We start from the raw sequence: 18802 nt of genomic DNA, 5'->3' as shown, positions 1-18802 counted from the left end.
TCTCTAAACTGGTGTGCTTCGGTTTCTCGGATTTAGTGAATATCCGTCCCGAAAAGCGATGGTTTCAAAAACATTCCGAAAAATAAGTCATAAATTATGTATAATTCATAATATTTAATGAGATTACACAGAATGTGGACTTCTGACATTTACCATAGAACTTTCGTCAAAAATTCTCAGATTTCCTAACGACAGGCAAAATAAGGCATCAAAATGAGCAAATGCAATGGAGATAATCTTCAATAGGTCCTAAAATTCAATTCAGTATGTTGATTCCCTCTTTGAATATGTTTATATATGTATATGGTATATCTGTTTTTTTGCAGTTATTTAAATATTTGTTTCTATATAAGACTAAAAATGATACGGTGCTTTGAATTGAGATTCCAACTGAATTCTAAATCGGAAAATATATCTAGCGACATCTATTTGAATTTAAATCAACTGCCGAATTGTTTATTCGTACATTCGACATAACTTGTTAAGTCAAAACATTTTGACGTTGACTTAATTGATATCTATAAATCGGGTGTCTCTCTTTTGAATTCACACTGAGAATACACAAAACAAATGCGCTTTTTGGCCATACTATCAACGAAATAATACAACAGGTGTGAGAAAATAAATAAGATAACAGTAAGATTAAAGTGGAGCAACGAAAGAAAGAAAAACATTTGCAATAAAACACCTATCGAGTCGTATAGAAAGTCGTGTTGTGTATTTTGTGAATTTCTTTTTTTTTGGGTTGCCGAAAAATGTCATCACGTAAAAGAAGTGGTTCGGGTTCAAAGAGGCCAAAAGAAAAGGTGGTTTACATATATGAGATGATTTTTCGTACGGACTTCAAGGATCCGACCAAAACGAATCCCGAATTTTGGCATGAATTTTTTCTGCTGCAGCCAAACGTCGACATTTTGGAAAATGAAATAACAAAATTGTCGTGCGAACAATTGATTGCGTTGAAAGGCAATATTAATTCGCTGTTTTGCCGTTGCATCGAAATGTTGGACTCAGGTAAATATATATATTGTCGAAACATTTTGAAATGGATTGAAGAACTTTATCAATTTGACAGATCATCCGAAGCGCGTTTGTAATAGTTTGCAAACCTTATGTGCCCTCTTTTATGCGGTTTTCAAGTGGCATGCCACTGAAACTAGCTTTGATGTGATTAGCACCATATTCGATTTTGACGAAGTTGAAGATCGAATGAAGACATTGATTACAAAATGCAACAATCTTATGATATCGGATGTTGCCGAAACACCGCGTCTCATGTGCTTGAAATTGCTTTTGGTAAGTCAAAAAATGATTGCGAAAAATCGAATAAAATCTTAAACCAAAACGCTATTTCCAATTGAATATGCAGGTATTAGTCACCGGTTGTAATAATGTTAGTCAAAATATTTTACTGGAATATATAATGATAAACAATCAATTGTTTGATTCGTGTGTACGTTTGTTGTCCGATCCGACGCTTCGTCAAATGCACGGACATGATGTTGTCATTCTGTTGACGCTACTCGTTAACTATCGCAAAAATGAAAGCGCCAATCCATACATCGTTCAATTATCGATTCTTGCTGATGAACTTGCACTCAATGGGTAAATAATTTCGATATAAAACAAAAATTGATTTTAACACATTTCTCTGTTAACTATTTGTAGCTATGGTCAAATGATTTCGACGTCTCTTATTGATTTTTGCCGTCAGTATACGCAGAATCTGACTGAAATGCATTCATCATCTTGGCTATCGTCATTGTCAAATATAGTGGGAAATATGTTTGTATCGGATGAAGACTGTGATCGTGTGCAACAAATTCGGGCAAATAATGCACTTTTGTTGGCTCTGTACGAAGCCGTTCATTTGAATCGAAATTTCATCACAACCCTATCGCATACACACGAAACATCGAGTCCCCCGTCACCAAGCAATACATTAAATGCAAACCAACCGGTACCCGACTTGGCGTCAGCGCCAGCAACACCAACTGCACTCGATGTCGCATCACAATATCCAACCAATTTACTGGTTGCAATGTTTCAATATTGGTTTGTTGAAGACTATTTTTTCTTATGGACCATTTTATGTGAAACTGATTGATTTGATGTTGTTTTTTTGTTTTTGTTTTCTTTGGCGCAGTTCAATCGTGATGCAAGACAATAAAAATGAATCAAGTGCAGCCAATTTGAAGCTATGCTTCCTCATATTAACATGCATTTCAGAGGATCAATATGCCAATTCCATGATGCATGATAGTAATTTAACCTACAAAGTACTCTTGCATCGTGCACCGATGCGACATAGAAAATTGCCGCAAGTAAGGTTTAAGAAAATACAATGAGTCTACGAATGAAAATGATTTTTTTTTTGTTTTTGAAAATAATATAGGATCGTCTGTCACGGTCACAACCATTGGCTGCCATTCTCTTGGATTTGCTGCTGGAATTTATTGTGTCACATTTAATGAAAAAATTTCCAATCGAATTGTATTTGTTATCAGTTGGCGTGATTCATCGCATTTTATGCTATCAGAAACGATATCGTGTGCGTTTAATTTATCCGTGGAAGGATATGTGGGCGGCGCTTATAAGTTTGCTAAAATTTTTAGTCAATCAGGAGCCAAATTTGATAAAGAAATGCAACATATTCCATTTAGCCATTCAAATCATCAACATTTTTAACCTTTTTATTACATACGGCGACACATTTCTAGCCACAACAAACAGCTACGATGAACTATACTATGAACTGAATCGCGAAGAGAAAGCATTTACTGAACTTCATGCTATGGGTACGGCTTAATACATTGCATACAACTATTATATGACGATAGTTAGGTCACTTATGGCTATCCTATCGTTATGTTCAATAGTCATATATATTGATTTCGAAAAAGAGTCACATTAAATGGATTTGTTTTTGTTTCTTTACTTCGACAGTGCTTCGATTTTCATTGATGCCAGACTGCGAATACAAGGACGATGTACTGAAACTAATGAGTTCATTGGTCAACATCTTGGCAATTGTAAAACATTTCCAAAACAAAATCAAAGACTGGCTAGCATGCCAAGGCCTATCGACGCCAACGGAGGAGCAAGTTCTCGAAGTGGTTCGTAAAAATTACGATTTAACATTAAAACTACAAGATTCACTTGATCATTATGAGCGATATAATGAGCGGCCAAAACATGTTCAATTCTTCACAAGTATGGTGCGTGATGTTGTAATTGACACACGAAAAAGCGTCTATGTGTCTATTAAAGAAGTACAACATACACCACAACAAGATTTAATTTGCACATCAGCATCTTCACCGTCTACCGTTCTAATGAACACATCGAACACAATTAGCGCGAATAATAGCACCAGCACAACACCAATCTCATCGATAGCGCCTGTTTAAGACTCCAAACGTTAACATTGATTTTATATTTGAACAAAGAAAAACAATCATGCAAAAAAAATAATATATTATAATGACCAAAAGCATTCATTTTTATAACTTTAAAAATTGTGAATTGAATTTTCTTTTTATGTTGTGTATCGTAAGAAAGCTTAATTGACCATTCAGAGCGAGAGAAAAAAGAGAAAAATAACTGTCATGTTTTATGTTGTGTTTAACACTCATTTCGGAAATAAATAAATTTAAATTCGAAATTGGTGTGTATTTTTTGATGGTATTGCTGGCGAATGGGCTGGGAAAATAAAATAACATGTTGGCATATTTCTTTCTTCTATCATTTACTTTTATTTTAAATTATTAGTAATAATTTATTACTATTATTAATAGTTAAAGGAAATTGTTGTCATTTTACTCTTATTTCAGTTACTTGTTGTGTTTATTTATTTATGACACATACATCAAATTGCCACACAATTACAATATAAATATACATGCTTTAATGCAATATGGTCACGCTTGTCCATTGACTTTTAGATGGATGCACGTGTCTACTATATCATTTATTTATTTATTTATTTATTTATTTTTTTGTGTGTTTTCTCTATATCATTTTATATAATTTAAATTTCACCGTTACCATTACGATTTGTAATGATTTCTAACATTCTACTTACACAAAAGATTGATTTTTTTCTTCGGTGAGGGGGAGAGCAGGGATACATAAATGTTTTATCGAAATTTTTTGCTTGTCCTTTTAAGGGATTTGTTGTGTTCTTTTTCTTTTTGTTCAAAAAATGTCTCGTTGGTTTTTCGACGATTAAAGGCTTTTGTGAAAATGATATAAACATTTTGTTTGTCGATCGTGTCATGTTGCCTTTTTTCCTTCAATTTTTTGTTTGTCATCGTTCCGATACAATGTGGAATTATTCAGAAATTACTTCCTTAAATCGGTCCGCAATTCTATGAGTTTTCCGCATTGGATTTATCAATTTACCTGACGGCTTTTTTACTTGGGTCCAAAATTATCGCCCAAATCGAATCTCACTAATGGCATAAATGTGCTTCTTATGTGTTTCATATTTTTTCACATTTACTAATTTAAAAAAATGGAGATACTTTCTATGTCTTTGTGTGATCTAGTCGGTGCAAAGTAAATCTAGCAATAGAAACCAAGGGTTTTTTTCATTGTAAAGCTATCCAAAAAAGATGTATATTTTTTTTCTTTCGTTTTTGCAGTGTGTTGTTTAGTGTTTGTTTGTTTCTCATTTTTTTTCTTTTTTTTTTTGTTTGTTTGTGAGTAAAGTTTTGATTAACAAGGCTCTTTTGCTTTTTTTAAAAACTTTTTTCTTTTGATTTTGTTTGATCACACCAAGACATTTTGGACATGTGAAAGTATGTAATATGATGAAGTGGAATTCATTTTGATCGTTGATACTGAACACATATGATTGTGGATGGAAAGAAACAATAAAAATGAGTATGTATTAGGCATTTGTCCATGAGTGAGTTGAACTCAAAACGAGAAATAAATCACATTTTTCAGACGAACATCAAAGGCAAAATAAAAAATCAAACAATAAATTGTGAATACTTATTCAGTGTTAGGGAATAAGTAGCACAATTGATTGTATCAAGTGATTGAAGGAATTACGGTAGACTGTGGGGAAGAAATTGGTTACATTAAACGACTCGGGGTATGCTTACGCGCTCTTTCTTTCATATTTACTCATTTCTATATGCATATAAATGTGTTTTTAAAAAAGCGATTTATAATAACGGGACGAAAAGAAAAATTGAACTTGTGTGCGGAAGCATGGGGGGGCTTGGGAGAAATTAAAAACAAATGATCTTTTTTTCAGGTGTGCATTATTATTGGCGCAAATTTTTGTACAAGAAAAATATAATTACACATATACTAATTGCTTTCGCATTCAAATTTTTTTTTTGTTTCGTTTAATCAAGAGCAATTAATTCTCTTTTTTTAGTCAAACGACAATTTAAGCAAAATAAACTAAAATATGATGTGTGTGTTTTCAATCTTTTTTTCGTTTTGCTGTTTTTAAATTTTGTTTTGTTTTTTTTTTGTTGACGAGGAATTTTGTGTGTGTGTTTTTTTCTTTATTGCCATTTTCCAGGACGAACATTCGGACGATTTACCGAATCATTCACAATGAGAGAAGAAAACTAATAACAATCCGCTTGATTTGCGAAAGAAATGATAAAATTGTGAAAAATCATAACTAAAGCGAGACATCACGACACATAATTATAACACGATTTTATCGTTCGAGCTCTACATTTTCATTTGAAATTGAAATGTGCCTCATTGTATTTTCAATAACACAAATCAGATATGGATTCGTTTGTTCCACATTTTCATTTTGTAATTTCAATTCTCGAGGCTCGATGATTTCCATATTTAAAATGATGTCGTTTCATTTTTTTTTGTTTAAATTCATTTTTCGAAAAGTGTAGATTTCTAAGTAGTGTTTAAGTATGCATTTTTTTCATTTTTAAATTTTAGAATAATATTTGAAAATGTCTATTTCGCAAGTTCCACACCTAAAGCAATCGATAGATTCGTTTATGTGTATATATAATTTCATTGTGTGAGTTTTGTTTTTTTTTTTATTTATTTTCCTCAATATTGTTGGTTTATTCATTATTTTACGAGAAATATAAAATAAGTTTACTATATATATAAATGGTAATTGATTATCTCCCTATTAATAATTTGTTTTTTTTTTTGTGCATGTTTCTTTTATTTTTTTTTCTTTTCCATTACGTGGCTAATGCATTCTCTCGTTAATTTTTCCTTCATTTAAATGTATAATAGTTAGATTTGTTGTTGTTGTTTGTATTGGTTACTCGTTTTGTGTGTGTTTCTCTGTATGAGTTTGTCGAATGTTTTAACCATCGTTCGTCTATGTTTGCGTCTGGAGATTTGTTTCTGGAGAGGCAGATTTTTCTTCATCATTTTTATTTTCTTTGTCAATTAAGTTCTTTCGTTTGATATTTGGGCACAGAAAAAAAAAGAATTGTTTATGCATTGGTCGATGATCATAAAACGAAAATCCAATTTCGTCCGCGCAGTCTTTAATTGTTTCTTCATTTGTTTTTAATTTAATAATTCTTTCTATTTATTTGTTGTTTAAATATGTGTGTTACTCTGATTAAACATCCTCCACTGATTTCGCAATTCATTTCGAAGAGTTTTTTTTTGTATTCATTCCGACTTTAGTCACCTAGTCAATTCTAGTCGTTTCTTTATGAATTGAATTCTTACACAAGTGATCATCATTCATCGGGACTTGGAACAACATTTAGAAGATTTTTTTTGTCGCATTTGTATTTATTTTTTAAAAGATTTTTTTGTTTTGTTTGTTCTAATACATTCATAATTTACGAGCTCTATCGCTTACGATTATAATAATTAAATTTTGGTAAGAATTAAGTATAAAGAAAGGGGGTGAGATTGAATGTGTTGAAACATCGATTTTATTTTTTGCTAAAGCACACACAGTCACATAATTTAAATCGAACAGTCGATAGAACATCATTAGAATGCGATTTCGATTCGAAATTTTCGAATTATTGATGCCATTGAATGATGCGCGCGCGCGCGTGTGTGAGTGTGTGTGTCGGTGTGAGATTATTTTTGTGATTTGCTTTGAGGAAATGATACTGTTGATACTGTGGCAGATGAAATTGAGAAGAAGACGATTTGTTTTTTGTTTTGTTAAATTTATCGCGATATTCCATGTAATTGGTTTTCACAATCATCGTATTTTTGCTAAAATTATTCTGTGAAACGGATGAGAGTTAATTTTTAAGTAATATCTATGGCTCGACTCATTCGTTTTATGTATATTTCAATGAATGTGCTACATTATTCCAAACAAGACATTTTGAAAACGTGGAAACAATTTGTGATTTTTTTTTTGATTATTTTTCTTCTTCTTCGTCTTTTTTTCTTACAATGAAAAAAAAAAATCTATTGCGTCACCCTTTTTTTTGTGAGAGCGATTGTATGAGTGTGTTTGTTCGGTTTTTTCTGCAATTATATTTTCTTCTAAAATTGGTATTCTGTTCATTCTTTATGTTTTTAGTTTATTTTTCTTTTTAAAAAAAATCTAGTTTTAGAAAGGAAATTTCAATGCCTAACACGAAAAAAAAATACATTAGGAATAAAAAGAATTAAAAAAGAGAAAAAAATACTAAATTAACTAACAACAACAAATGTATTTTTTGTGTTTGTTTCCCTTAAAAGCGATTTGCATCAAACGCGCACGAACGCTCGAGGTTTTATCCAACCATGTGTTGTACAAAAAAGAGAATTACTTTATACTTTTACGGTTACATTCAATAAACACGGAAAAACAAAGGAAAAGAAAACATTTCTCTTTCATAATCCATGCTCCCTCATCTCATCTCTCTAGTCAATATCGATTAATTCATTAACTTATGTAAGTTTAGCTCTCCACTTTTGTTTACTAATTAAATAAGCTTAGCAATATACTGAGAAAAGTCTACGCTTTGTATTTTCTTTAATTATATTTTTTGTATGTTGACGTATGTTTTTATTCATCATTTTGTTATTTTCTTCTTGTTTTTTTTTTTTTTGCTTATTTGTTGATTTTCATCATCGTCATTATTTTATCTTCTGTTAAATCTTCATCAATTATATTTACAAAAATAAGCGAATTCTCTTATTGAATAAAAAAACGAATTAATTTTTGTTTATCGTACAAAACACACATTTCTGTTTAAAATATAAATTTATTAAAACGAACTAAAGAAAAGTATTTTGTAATCATCACATATTTCTTGTTTTTTTCCTTTCTCATTACTTTAAATACAATATAATTACTTCAGTTGCTATTAATTTATGATTATAATATTTGTTTTTTTTATTTTTTGTTGTTAATGTTAAACTTTAAATTTTAGATCTTTCTGTTTAAAATTGTGTCCATTTTTCTATGGCGTTCGATTTGTTAAAAAAAAATTCTTTGCTCGTTTGTCAAATGGAGTTTTATTTTGCGTTTCTCACAATTTCCTCCGAATATTGTTTTTATTTTTCTTTCTCCTCATTTAATGTCCATTTGTTTTAAAAATAATTTTGTGCACTCGATAGCACTCGATTTTTATACAATTTCACATTCACTTTATGATTAGTTTTTTCTTCTTCTTTTTTTGCTCAAACAAATCTTCATTCATGATTTGCAATGTCTGTGTCTGTTATTGTTTTTGTTTTGTGTTTCATTTATCAAATTTCGTTGGAAGTCACAGTATGGATGTTGTATAAAGGTGCAATGCTTTCGTTCAATTCTCCAATAATTTGTTGCATTTTTGCAATTTTTTTTTCTAGCTAAAAACTAGCTAAAATGTTGATATTTTTGTATCAGGAGTGTGTCTCTTCATAAAAGTTTCTTTTTTGTTTCATCGAATTTTTTTCGTAGTGAATCACTTATGGTTTTATCCTCTAATTATTTAGTTGGTCCGGGTGGAAAAGGATTGATAACGGCAACGGCTGCTTGTGGTGGGGTCAGTACAGCGGCTGTAAAATAAACAAAAAAAAATTGAAACAAAATTAATCGGTTATTCAGACACATTTTGAATAAGTTAGAGTGTTTTGTTTGTTTTTAGTTTTGAAAATATTATGATGATCTTCGTAGTAATGAGTAACATTTTGTTTACACGTAAGTATGTCAGTAACGAGGGTGCAATTTCAATTTCGTGCAATTGAATTCCACAATCGTGATTGGGTTTGTGTATTTTTTTTATCCGATCGACTCAGCGGTTGCAAGTGAGCTGCGTCAACAATGTCTTTGAATTCGTCGTAGGTTTTTGTTGAATTGACTGCACGCAATTTTGCATCATTTTGTAATTTGCTTAGTTCACTGATTTTAACAAGATCATAGCAAAAGTATTCAACTTGTCGAATATCATCGGCAGTCAAATGGGTTTTATTAAGACGTTCGCATAGTTGTTCATCAGCCATTTTTTTATATTTTAAATTTATTTTCTAATATATTCGGACAGTTCACAAAATACTTTTTTTTTAAAATGATACTAAAGACTATAGAATATATCGATTAGACAATGGAGTAGTAGCCCGTTACTAGGCAAACAACACATTTATATGGAAATAAAACACAAATTCAAGCTCCATTGTTGCTCTGTTGTGTGTTTGTGTTGTACATTTAAATTTATACATAATTTTTACGGAAAACATACAAAGAGAGTAATATTAACCTGTTTGAATTTTTTCCGTTACTCTCTTCCAATTAATATACGGTTTTTCAATCTAAAAAGATTAAACAGTCAATATGGCATTTCACATTTTGTTTTTGTTGTAATGAAATCGTTCCGAGAAAAAAAATGAACGAGAATAATTGAGAGTGAGAGAGAGAAAAAAAAAAGAATAAGTAAAAAAGAAAGCATTAAAGGGTGGACACATTTCATATTAACATACCGCTATACGCTGCTGGATACATTGGATAGCCGAGACCGACGCCAACATGTGTCTAAACAAATGGAATAAATTCAAAGCGGTTTCGATTAGCCATCGAATTTACTTGAGAAAATACAATGGCAATATATATAATGTAAAAAAAAAAAATCGATAAAAATTAAATTAAAAACAAACAAATTATAAACCAAGTAATTACATGATGGTGAGTGTGAATGTGACGCATTGCTGGCGGTGGACTTCGTTCACTGCTAGAACCTTCCTTATTTGGTGTCATATCACCAGCACTTCCACTCAGATTTGCTGCACACAGAAAAAAATATTAATCAAAATTACATTAATTTTGTCATCAAAAAAGTTGTATTCAAAATGTGTCACTTACTCGGCTGTGAAGCACTTGGTGGGCCACTTTTTGCGCCAGTTGTGGATGGCATCGATGTTGGTGGTGTTTGCAAATTGGCATGCCCTATGAAAAAAAAATTAAATCAAATTATTAAAACACCATCATCATGTGTTTGCGCGACAAAAGTGAATTTCTACCTGGGGGTCCACTGCTTGGTACATTTGGATTCATACTATTTGGTGGCTGTTGTGCTGATTGTTGTGAAACTGGCGGTTGTGATGCCGGATGTTGTGATTGACTGCAATAATATCAAACGGAATACATAAATCAATAATTGCGAAATAAATCAAATAAATGCCATTAGATGAATTGAATTTTTACCTGTTGGAACCCATGCCGCCAATACCCGTTGGACTCTTCAATGCACGTTCGCTCAATTCGTGAATTTTGTGAGGATTATAGTATTGAGCGGCTTGATGTTGAAGTATATCAAGTGCTTTCGGATTTGTATTTCGGGACAAATCTTCGGGTGCATGGAATCTTGACATTTGCAAGTGATATGGAGATGAATTGTACGGTACCATCATATTTCGATACATTGCTGATGGCTCAAAACCGAATGGGCTGGCTCCCATATATGGTGGATGAATCGCATAAAATTGTGACGTTGGCGGTGGTGGCGGTCCTTGTGATTCAAACGTTGGCTTCTGTCCAATGTCCTGTTTCGGTTTAGTCGCTTCTTTATCATCATTTTTCGATTCTTTTGGCGGTTGTTTTTGCTGTTGTGGCGTACTATGGCCAGAACTTTTTAAATTTTTTGGCTGTGAATGATCGTTTCGCTCTTTATCACGATCACGATGTGTTTGTCCCTGTGATGATGGTTGCGATGGTGATTGTGGTTCTTCTTTTATATTTTGCGGCACATTTGGTGGCATCGAACCACTTGGTACACCAGGTCGTCGTTGGTCAGGATACATGCCATAATATCTATTTATTGAAAAATCGATAAATCAATTAAATATCCATCAAAATGATTGAATTTTTATTCATTACCTTCTAAGTTCTTCATCTCGCATATGCTGTGCCGGTGGAACGTTTAATGGTTGGCGCTGAAACATACTGGAATAGGGACCCATTGGTGATGTATTTAAATCTTTTGGATGACCTTCGTGTGGTGGTGGAAGCGGTTGTGGTTGTTTCACATCCTTTCCAATTGGCTCTGTTTTCACCATTTTCGCAGGAACATTCTGTGCACAAATATTTAATTTTATTGTGTTCATTAATATTGTTGGATTTTAATGCGACGTGTAATTTTGATTTTCAATTACCTGCAATTGACTTTTAGGATTTTCGTTTGGACTAGGACTTTCTTTTAAGCGTTCTTCTTTGATCATTGGTTGTGGCGATACTGGCCCATAGTTTGGATCAATATTATATGGATAACCAGGTGGCATGTAACTATTGGAAATAAAAATTCGATCGTTAGGAATCAATCGGATTCATGTAAATAATTAATAAATGTCACTTACTTATATGGATAGTAATTGCCAAGAAATTTATTGGCTTGTGACATTGGTGGTGGAGCTCCTGGATGCTGATGCATCGATCTACTTGTTATTTCTGGTGCTGTTACTGGTGTCGTAACCGATGACACTGTTACAGGTGCTGTAACAATAAATAAAATCAATTCCATTAGCTGTTTCGTTCATTTAATTTTCAATCGTTTTAAAAACCTACCTTTATAATCTTGAATGCTTCCTGGTATTGATGTTGGAACTGGTTGCGGTGCGGCTTGTTTTCCATTCGCATGTTCATTGGCGGTTGCCGATGGTGTTGGTTGCGTTTGTGGAACTATAGAATCAAATTCAATGTTCATTATAATAACGAAATGTTGAGTTTAGTTCAGAGATAGATAGATAATGTCATTGTGTGTCATTTTCGTTTCAATTTTGACAATAAACAGAGATAAAGAAGAAAAAAGAAATGGACTTTTCCGAAATAAGTGTGTATAAAATCGTTCGTGTGTTTGTGTTTGTGTGTGTATGTGAATTTTGAATTGATTTTGAATTTTGAGGGAAAGTAAAATAATTTTGATATAAAAATGGTAAATCGAAATGTTTGAGAATCCAGAATAAACGAAAGCAAAAAAGAAGCGTGTGCATTCGAAAAGATTTGTTTGTTATAATTGTTGTTTGGTTTAAACTTGTTGTTCGGTCTGTTTCATGCGAAATTTACATTGTGTGTGAAATACTCACATTCACAGAAATGGTATATTCCATAGCCCATTTGGGACGATTGCGGAGGTAATGTTGTTTCACCGACTTTCTTTGGTAGAATGTCGGCAGGATGCTTAACTGCTTGATTCTTATCTTTAAACATTCCTACACACAAATCAATCGACAACCCTCAATATATTATGATTGATTTTCATTTTTTTTTTAACAAAATGCTAAACGAAACATAAAATATATCTGAATAGCTTACCGCTTATTTCTGATTCAGCAACTGGCGTTGAATCATCCGATATATCGCTATAAGCTGGACTTTGAACATCGTCTCGGTCACGTGACGTGTTATCAAAATCGTTAGTGCCTTCTTTTCGTTGCTTTTTCTGTGTTTTCACCATTGAAACGGCTTGCGGTCCAGGTGTTGATACTATAAAATTCGAAACCACAACCGCGGCTGATTAAAATCTTTGTCGTTTTGAATCATTCTGTTTATTTATTACCTTTTGTTTGGCTTTCGTTCTTAGGCGTTTGTATGGAATTAGTGTTGTTTGCGGGTTGCGTTTGACCAACTAATGGCAATGCATTTGGCTCAGATGTTGCACTTTGACTCGTTTGATTTGATTCCTGTATCGTCGAAACTGGCACCGAACTTGGCTTCGTTTCAAGTAATGGTGTTGGCGTTCGTGATCTTTGTACCGTTGTTGGTATTTGAGCTGAATTTGTACCTGCATTCGATTGTTCGACTGCATTGGCTGCATCATTACCCGGTTCTGGTTGTACAGTTGGTGGTGGTGTTTCGCTAAATCCTACATATTTCATTTGGTCGAATCATTAATTTTTTTGTCATGCATTTTGCAATAAGAATTAAGTATTTTTGTACGTACCTGATGCGACAATCGATTCAAACGAAGACAAGGAGGATCTTGATGATGGCAGTGGCGATGAATGTATGTTTGCCGCATGCTTTGGAAGTGGCGGTGGTGATTCGGCCAACTGTTGTGAATCACGTGGAGATTCGGGCAATTGTTGTGAATCTTCATCCATCGAACCGGCTCCATGAGCATGACTCTGATGATATTTCAAACCATTGGCGTGCTTATACTTTTTACTACAGTCTATCCAAATTAAATTCATAACAAAGCACATTTTATTAGTTTTTCTATTTCAATTTTTGTATACGAAAATAAATCAAAATCTTACCTTGTTCAGGGCATTCTAATAAAACAGGCGAGATCGCACAAGGTGTAGTTGTTTTCACTTTCTTCGGAATTTGTACATTTAAATCCGACTATAAATTTAAAAAAAAAAAAAACATTGAAATCAATTGATATATTTTTATGGAGGGCAAAAAAAGGTGTGATGTGATTGCTTACATTTGTGGCACTTCCACTATTACTACCATTGCTGTCGCTTCCATTAAACGATGGCGGCGGACTGTCGTCTTTTGACTTTCGTTTTTCAGCTCGACGTGCTTCAATAAAAATGGTACATATATTTTGTACATTAGTTTACCGTTTTTGCAGAGTGTCAATTTAAAAAAAATACTCATACCGTTCGTAGGAAGAAAACTCTCTGGTGGAGATGCGGTTAGTGAACTACTGTTTGTTGAATTAATTCCCGCATTTGACGCAGTAATTGTTGTCGTTGTGTTAGTTGTATTTGTTGTGGAGCTAGTCGACGTTCGTGAAGCACGCCCCTTTGCACTTGCATTTCGCAGTTTGCTATGAACCTATATTGTCAATTTTGGCGACAAATAATTTTTTTTTATTAGTACACATTTTTATTTTCACAAAAAAAATGGAAAATTGAACGAAAAAAAAACGGTAAAATGATATACAGGACTCACAGAGCTTCTTGTTTCAGTAAAGTTACTAAGATCATTTGCCGGTTGTTGTGCGGCGCTTCTGCCGCGTTTAGCTCGTCCTTTCGGAGTTCGAGAATCCAACTCTTCAGTCGGAGAATCACAGAATCTATAATAATGTGTTTTTTTTTAGTTTGTTTTGAACGTGAAATATCAATATTATGGATGGAATTTGAAAAATTAAAAAATTACCTTGGTGGAGCCCAATCGTGTTTGGTACAATCTAGCAATGTACCAACATAGGTTTTTCCCCGCCATGTAACATTAACAACTAATACACCACCTTCAGTCTCATGCCATACAATTCCTTCGAGGGTGACCGATGTGCCTATGACAAAATATAATGAATTTAAATTGTGAACAACGAATCGGTTGAATAAAATAAAAATAAATAAATAGAGCGTACCTGGTTCGCATGGTCCCAAGCAATCTGGTTCCGTAATTGTTCCAACCGATGTTCCAACGCATACATCAACCATATCTTTTGGTTCGCATTTTATTTTCTTACTTGGCGGTGGACTTGTGCTTTCCTCACCATTTGATAAGATTCCCATCTGTATAATACAATCGACACAATAATTTAATAATTTATAGGATTCTTTGAGTTTATTTACTGTTTTTTTTTAATTACCTTGCTATCAATTTGCGGCGAAGCGGGAGCAATTGACAATTTCGATGAAGACGCAGACTTTGACTGTGAATTTAGTGTTGCCGAGATGTTGTTTGACTGGAAATTTGATTGTGGTGGTTGTTGAATGTGTGATAGAATTGTGGTTGAAAATGACAACTGGTTGAAAGTTCGCAACAGGAAAAACGGATAAAGCAAATCCCATATTTAAATTTAATAACATATTAACTTAGAGTTCGATTATCATTTTATCATTTAATTCAAAATGGATAGACTTTTTGGCCGATTTCTCATGTAATGAATTTCTTTGTTGTTCAAATTTGGAAAAAAATTGGAAAACGAATTAGGAATTTGAGGTTACTTACCTTTCCGTCATTTGGTGGTGGTCCTGGTGCATTTGGTGTTTTTGATGATAATATTGTTCCAGATAGATTTGTATTTGATCCAAATGCATTGGCTGACGAAGAATTTAATGCTGACGAGATTACATTTGAATTAGATGTGTTACTGTAAAATATAAGAAAAAAAAATCAGCATATTTTATTTTATTGTTTTGTTGTTCTGTAATTGAATGAATAAATGCGTGTGTGCATCACACATACTTTGTATTCGTTTGTAAAGCTGCCGAAGAAATACGTTGTGATAGTTCACTGTCAATTGGAGTGCCTATCCAATGAACAATTGTTAACGCAATTGTGTGTAGTTTAAGTAATTTTCAACGTCACAATGGAAGGGAAAAAAGAGAAAAAAGAGAGTTAACTATGAATTAAAAATTATAAAAATTGTTAATTAAAATAGAGATGCACATATCGTCGAAAATGGTTTTGATTCGGGCGTGGCGTACAATTAGATATCACCTGAATTTCATCCTATTTCGACGGTAGAAGTGGGTGAAACTATGTCATTTGCATCTCCAAATTAATTAAAAGCGTTACGTTAAATCGTTACCATAATGTTTGCTGCCTAGCAATTCATGTTCGGCCTTTGATGGTGTTGATGACAATGTAGCATTTAATTCATGACAATTGTAATTGCGATCACTGTTTGAGGCCGAACTGTTGTGTATGTCGGTATTGTTTAGGTTGCTGTTATTGTTAACACTCGCTGAAGAGTTGCTACTTGCTTTATCACGTTGAGAATACGATGTTTTATCACGAGTTTTATCGCGTCGATGACTACTGTTCGCACGCTTATTTGTCTGTGATGTATTCGGTGTTGATGTCAAGGCCGGACTAGATGATAATTGTTGCGACGATGAGTTCGTCTGCGATTGATTTAAATTCGTTTGGGATGGTTGCAAAACTGGCGTTTGCTGATTTTGTTGTTGCAATGATATTTTTTTATTTCCCGTTCCCGAATTTGGTGTATTTAATCTATTTGATAAAATTAAATGAATGGTAATGAAAAGGAGAAATGAGATGACAAGATGGATTCACTTACGGATTAATATCATCTGCTCCAGATAGTGAGCCATTTTGTTCGGCTTTAACAATTTCATGTTTTGCCTCTGAGGTTTTAGTACCAGGTTTGGTTCGTTTAATTTTCATTTTGAGCCCTTTGTCAAGCGTTGCATGATGATCGGCCACTTTGCCAGCCTTACCAGTTGTTTGACCAGCTGTATTTGAAGACATGTTGACAATATTTGTCGATGAATTTTTATCCGATGCAACTAAATCCGTAGCAGTGTTGCTGGTGGATGTGGATGATTTTTGTGTTGATTTTTTACTAATCTCTTGATCGCTCACCGTTGAGTGTTGTTGTTGTTGTTGTTGTTTTTGTTTATTCGATTGATGCTGTGCGCTTGGTTTCGTTGATACAATCGATTGATTTTTCGCTTGAATTTGAACTTTATCAATGGATGTGGAGGAAGATGAGGAAGGGGAGGAGGAGGAGGAGGAGGAGGTCGAAGCCTGTGCGCTTTTCAATTTAACACTTTTATCCGTGTCGATTGAATCTTTTTTACTCTTTGTATCGTGTTCAATTAATCGATTACTTTGAATCGTTGATGCTGAGCCAATTGACTGTGAATGTTGATTTATTTGTGCTGATACAGTCGATGTGCTCGATGGCGTTGATAAGCTTGATGGAGATGATGAACTACTTCTACTGTTACTACTTGTACTGCTGCTGCTGCTACTGCCGCTACTGCTGCTGCTTTGTTCACTTGTCGAATTCACGTTTTGCGATCCTGTTTCCGATGTCTTTTTTATGTCGTTATCTAAATCTTTTATCAAATCACCGATGCCGCCTACATCCCATTCATTATCATCATATTCAAAATTATTTTCCTTTGATTCCGTCGCTGATTGTTGCTGCTGCTGTTGCTGCTGTTGCTGCTGCTGATTATTTCCGCTACTCTTATTATTATTGTTTAAAGTACTGCCACTAACATTGCTAGTTATCGTTTGCTTATTGCTATCCGTTTCTAGGCTGTTAATGGCCACCTATCATAATTAAAACAAACAAATATAGACCATTTAATGAATAAAACCAGAAAGAAATGTGATGGTTTTCATGATTTTCACATATCAACTCACCTTATTCGGGTGGTGGCTATGATTTGCCGAACCACTTTTCATTGACTCCATGCAGACTGAGAAATTTGGGCCAACGCACAAAGCGAGCCCACAAATGTCGACACTTCTATCTCGTCGTCAATTGAAGCACACAAAGACAAACTAGACGGAAACGATGATAAACCGAACGATGATGGGAATGATGGAATTGATTCTGAAATATTGAAATAAAAATGTATACAAAATCTACTTCGACATCGACGTAGCAAAACTATGCACAGCATTCGACATATTTGCATCGATTTGAATACTTTTATGGGAATTAAGTATTGATGGCATTTGTCATGCTTACCTTGATAATTGAACAAAGCAGTTTCAGTTGTGAATGATTCGGATGCAAAACGGCGGGAGATACAGGGCCCCGACCCTTGAGACAAACCAATCATTTTAGTTCTGCAATAAAACACAAAACAAAATATTGTTAGAAAGATGTTAAAATATGACACACACCTACACTAGTATATAAAATGGAATTTTTAATTTGCATATTTATTTTTAATTTCTCATTCATTTGAAAGCAATCAATTAGTTAGCAGTGATAAACACAGGCCGTAGGACAAGTGATATTCAATAATTAGTGGTAGCAATGTACTCAAAAGTCCGACAGATAGTATAGCGAATCAAATCTGGATGTGTTATATTAAAAATCATATGGATTAAGCATCAACACATCATGTTTTGCCGTAGTGTTCAAGTGCTGAGAGGCGATAAATAAATTAAAATACTAAGCGCACGGTGGAATACACAAAAACATCAAAATATCGATCAAAATTTTCGATTTTGTGAAACGCATTTTTGTAAACAATATCGAAATCATTTTAATCATCATATTTTGTATTTGAAAAATAATAATAATTACGTAATAGTTTATTACACTGTAAGAGTTGCACCACTTTAGTGACAGTACAGAGGTGATGTGAATGCTTTATAATTATTGATTAATGTATTATCGGTAGGATCATTAATAAGTAACTATGATATTCCAGTGTCAAGTCAATTATTTCTATTTATTTAGGATTCGCTATTTATAAGCTAATTTTGATTCACCACTTTGTAGTTTAAATGAAATAAATGGAATTGACAGCATTTGAATTTTATGAGAGATAATCTATGAATTTGTTTATTGTGTTCGATAATTGAATGCGAACAAAAAGACGAAGAAAAATCGTGGGAAACAAGCAAATATTCTGTTCTGTGAAAATCTAGAGGAACGCATTACATAACTTTCTCTTTTCATTCTCTCTCTCTCTCTCTCTCTCTCTCTCTCTCTCTCTCTCTCTCTCT

General features: G+C 33.4%; 3 protein-coding genes across 10 annotated transcripts in view; 1 reads left to right on the top strand and 2 right to left on the bottom strand.

Moving 5' to 3' along the window:
- Window positions 1–486: 486 nt before the first annotated feature.
- LOC116337416 (armadillo-like helical domain-containing protein 3) lies at window positions 487–3664 on the top strand. Its single transcript, XM_031761972.1, has 7 exons — window positions 487–1014; window positions 1076–1296; window positions 1370–1605; window positions 1669–2055; window positions 2147–2324; window positions 2396–2798; window positions 2947–3664. The coding sequence occupies exons 1-7, from the start codon at window positions 756–758 to the stop codon at window positions 3408–3410; spliced, it is 2148 nt and encodes a 715-aa protein (XP_031617832.1). The 5' UTR covers window positions 487–755; the 3' UTR covers window positions 3411–3664.
- Window positions 3665–4684: 1020 nt separating this feature from the next.
- Window positions 4685–18802, bottom strand: part of LOC116337713 (flocculation protein FLO11) — a 121777-nt gene continuing 107659 nt past the window's right edge. For 5 of the 8 annotated variants that reach the window (XM_031762504.1, XM_031762506.1, XM_031762507.1 and 2 more), the window contains 27 exons: window positions 17811–17911; window positions 17480–17672; window positions 16383–17386; window positions 15891–16315; window positions 15545–15608; window positions 15308–15449; window positions 14946–15101; window positions 14721–14868; window positions 14507–14642; window positions 14300–14423; window positions 14005–14182; window positions 13827–13924; window positions 13654–13741; window positions 13338–13568; window positions 12954–13259; window positions 12710–12880; window positions 12481–12606; window positions 11963–12076; window positions 11755–11890; window positions 11554–11683; window positions 11279–11472; window positions 10607–11212; window positions 10423–10523; window positions 10265–10348; window positions 10082–10185; window positions 9886–9937; window positions 4685–8967 (listed from right to left, as the gene is read on the bottom strand). In XM_031762504.1, the coding sequence (XP_031618364.1) occupies window positions 8897–8967; window positions 9886–9937; window positions 10082–10185; window positions 10265–10348; window positions 10423–10523; window positions 10607–11212; window positions 11279–11472; window positions 11554–11683; window positions 11755–11890; window positions 11963–12076; window positions 12481–12606; window positions 12710–12880; window positions 12954–13259; window positions 13338–13568; window positions 13654–13741; window positions 13827–13924; window positions 14005–14182; window positions 14300–14423; window positions 14507–14642; window positions 14721–14868; window positions 14946–15101; window positions 15308–15449; window positions 15545–15608; window positions 15891–16315; window positions 16383–17386; window positions 17480–17530 (5040 nt within the window). In that variant the 5' untranslated portion in view covers window positions 17531–17672; window positions 17811–17911 and the 3' untranslated portion in view covers window positions 4685–8896. Of the gene's footprint in view, window positions 8968–9665; window positions 9718–9885; window positions 9938–10081; window positions 10186–10264; window positions 10349–10422; window positions 10524–10606; window positions 11213–11278; window positions 11473–11553; window positions 11684–11754; window positions 11891–11962; window positions 12077–12480; window positions 12607–12709; window positions 12881–12953; window positions 13260–13337; window positions 13569–13653; window positions 13742–13826; window positions 13925–14004; window positions 14183–14299; window positions 14424–14506; window positions 14643–14720; window positions 14869–14945; window positions 15102–15307; window positions 15450–15544; window positions 15609–15890; window positions 16316–16382; window positions 17387–17479; window positions 17673–17810; window positions 17912–18802 lie in introns of all 8 variants that reach the window. The other 3 variants (XM_031762509.1, XM_031762508.1, XM_031762510.1) reach the window with 3 other exon arrangements.
- Window positions 8974–9637, bottom strand: LOC116337715 (coiled-coil domain-containing protein 103). The gene has a single exon (XM_031762511.1). The coding sequence runs from the start codon at window positions 9409–9411 to the stop codon at window positions 9139–9141; it is 273 nt and encodes a 90-aa protein (XP_031618371.1). The 5' UTR covers window positions 9412–9637; the 3' UTR covers window positions 8974–9138.

Source organism: Contarinia nasturtii, unplaced genomic scaffold (assembly GCF_009176525.2).
Source record: "Contarinia nasturtii isolate CC-2019 unplaced genomic scaffold, AAFC_CNas_1.1 Cnas_scaffold_285, whole genome shotgun sequence".
Taxonomy (NCBI): Eukaryota; Metazoa; Arthropoda; class Insecta; order Diptera; family Cecidomyiidae; genus Contarinia; species Contarinia nasturtii.
The sequence above is the reverse complement of the archived record's forward strand: the minus strand, read 5'-3'. Positions and strand labels throughout refer to the sequence as shown.

Bases quoted from the DNA above. Each gene is read 5' to 3' on its own strand.
- LOC116337715 (XM_031762511.1), bottom strand. From the start codon at position 9,411: ATGGCTGATGAACAACTATGCGAACGTCTTAATAAAACCCATTTGACT.
- LOC116337416 (XM_031761972.1), top strand. From the start codon at position 756: ATGTCATCACGTAAAAGAAGTGGTTCGGGTTCAAAGAGGCCAAAAGAA. The intron at 2,056-2,146 runs GTTTGTTGAAGA...TCTTTGGCGCAG, and splicing joins GTTGCAATGTTTCAATATTG to TTCAATCGTGATGCAAGACA. The intron at 2,799-2,946 runs GTACGGCTTAAT...TTACTTCGACAG, and splicing joins TACTGAACTTCATGCTATGG to TGCTTCGATTTTCATTGATG.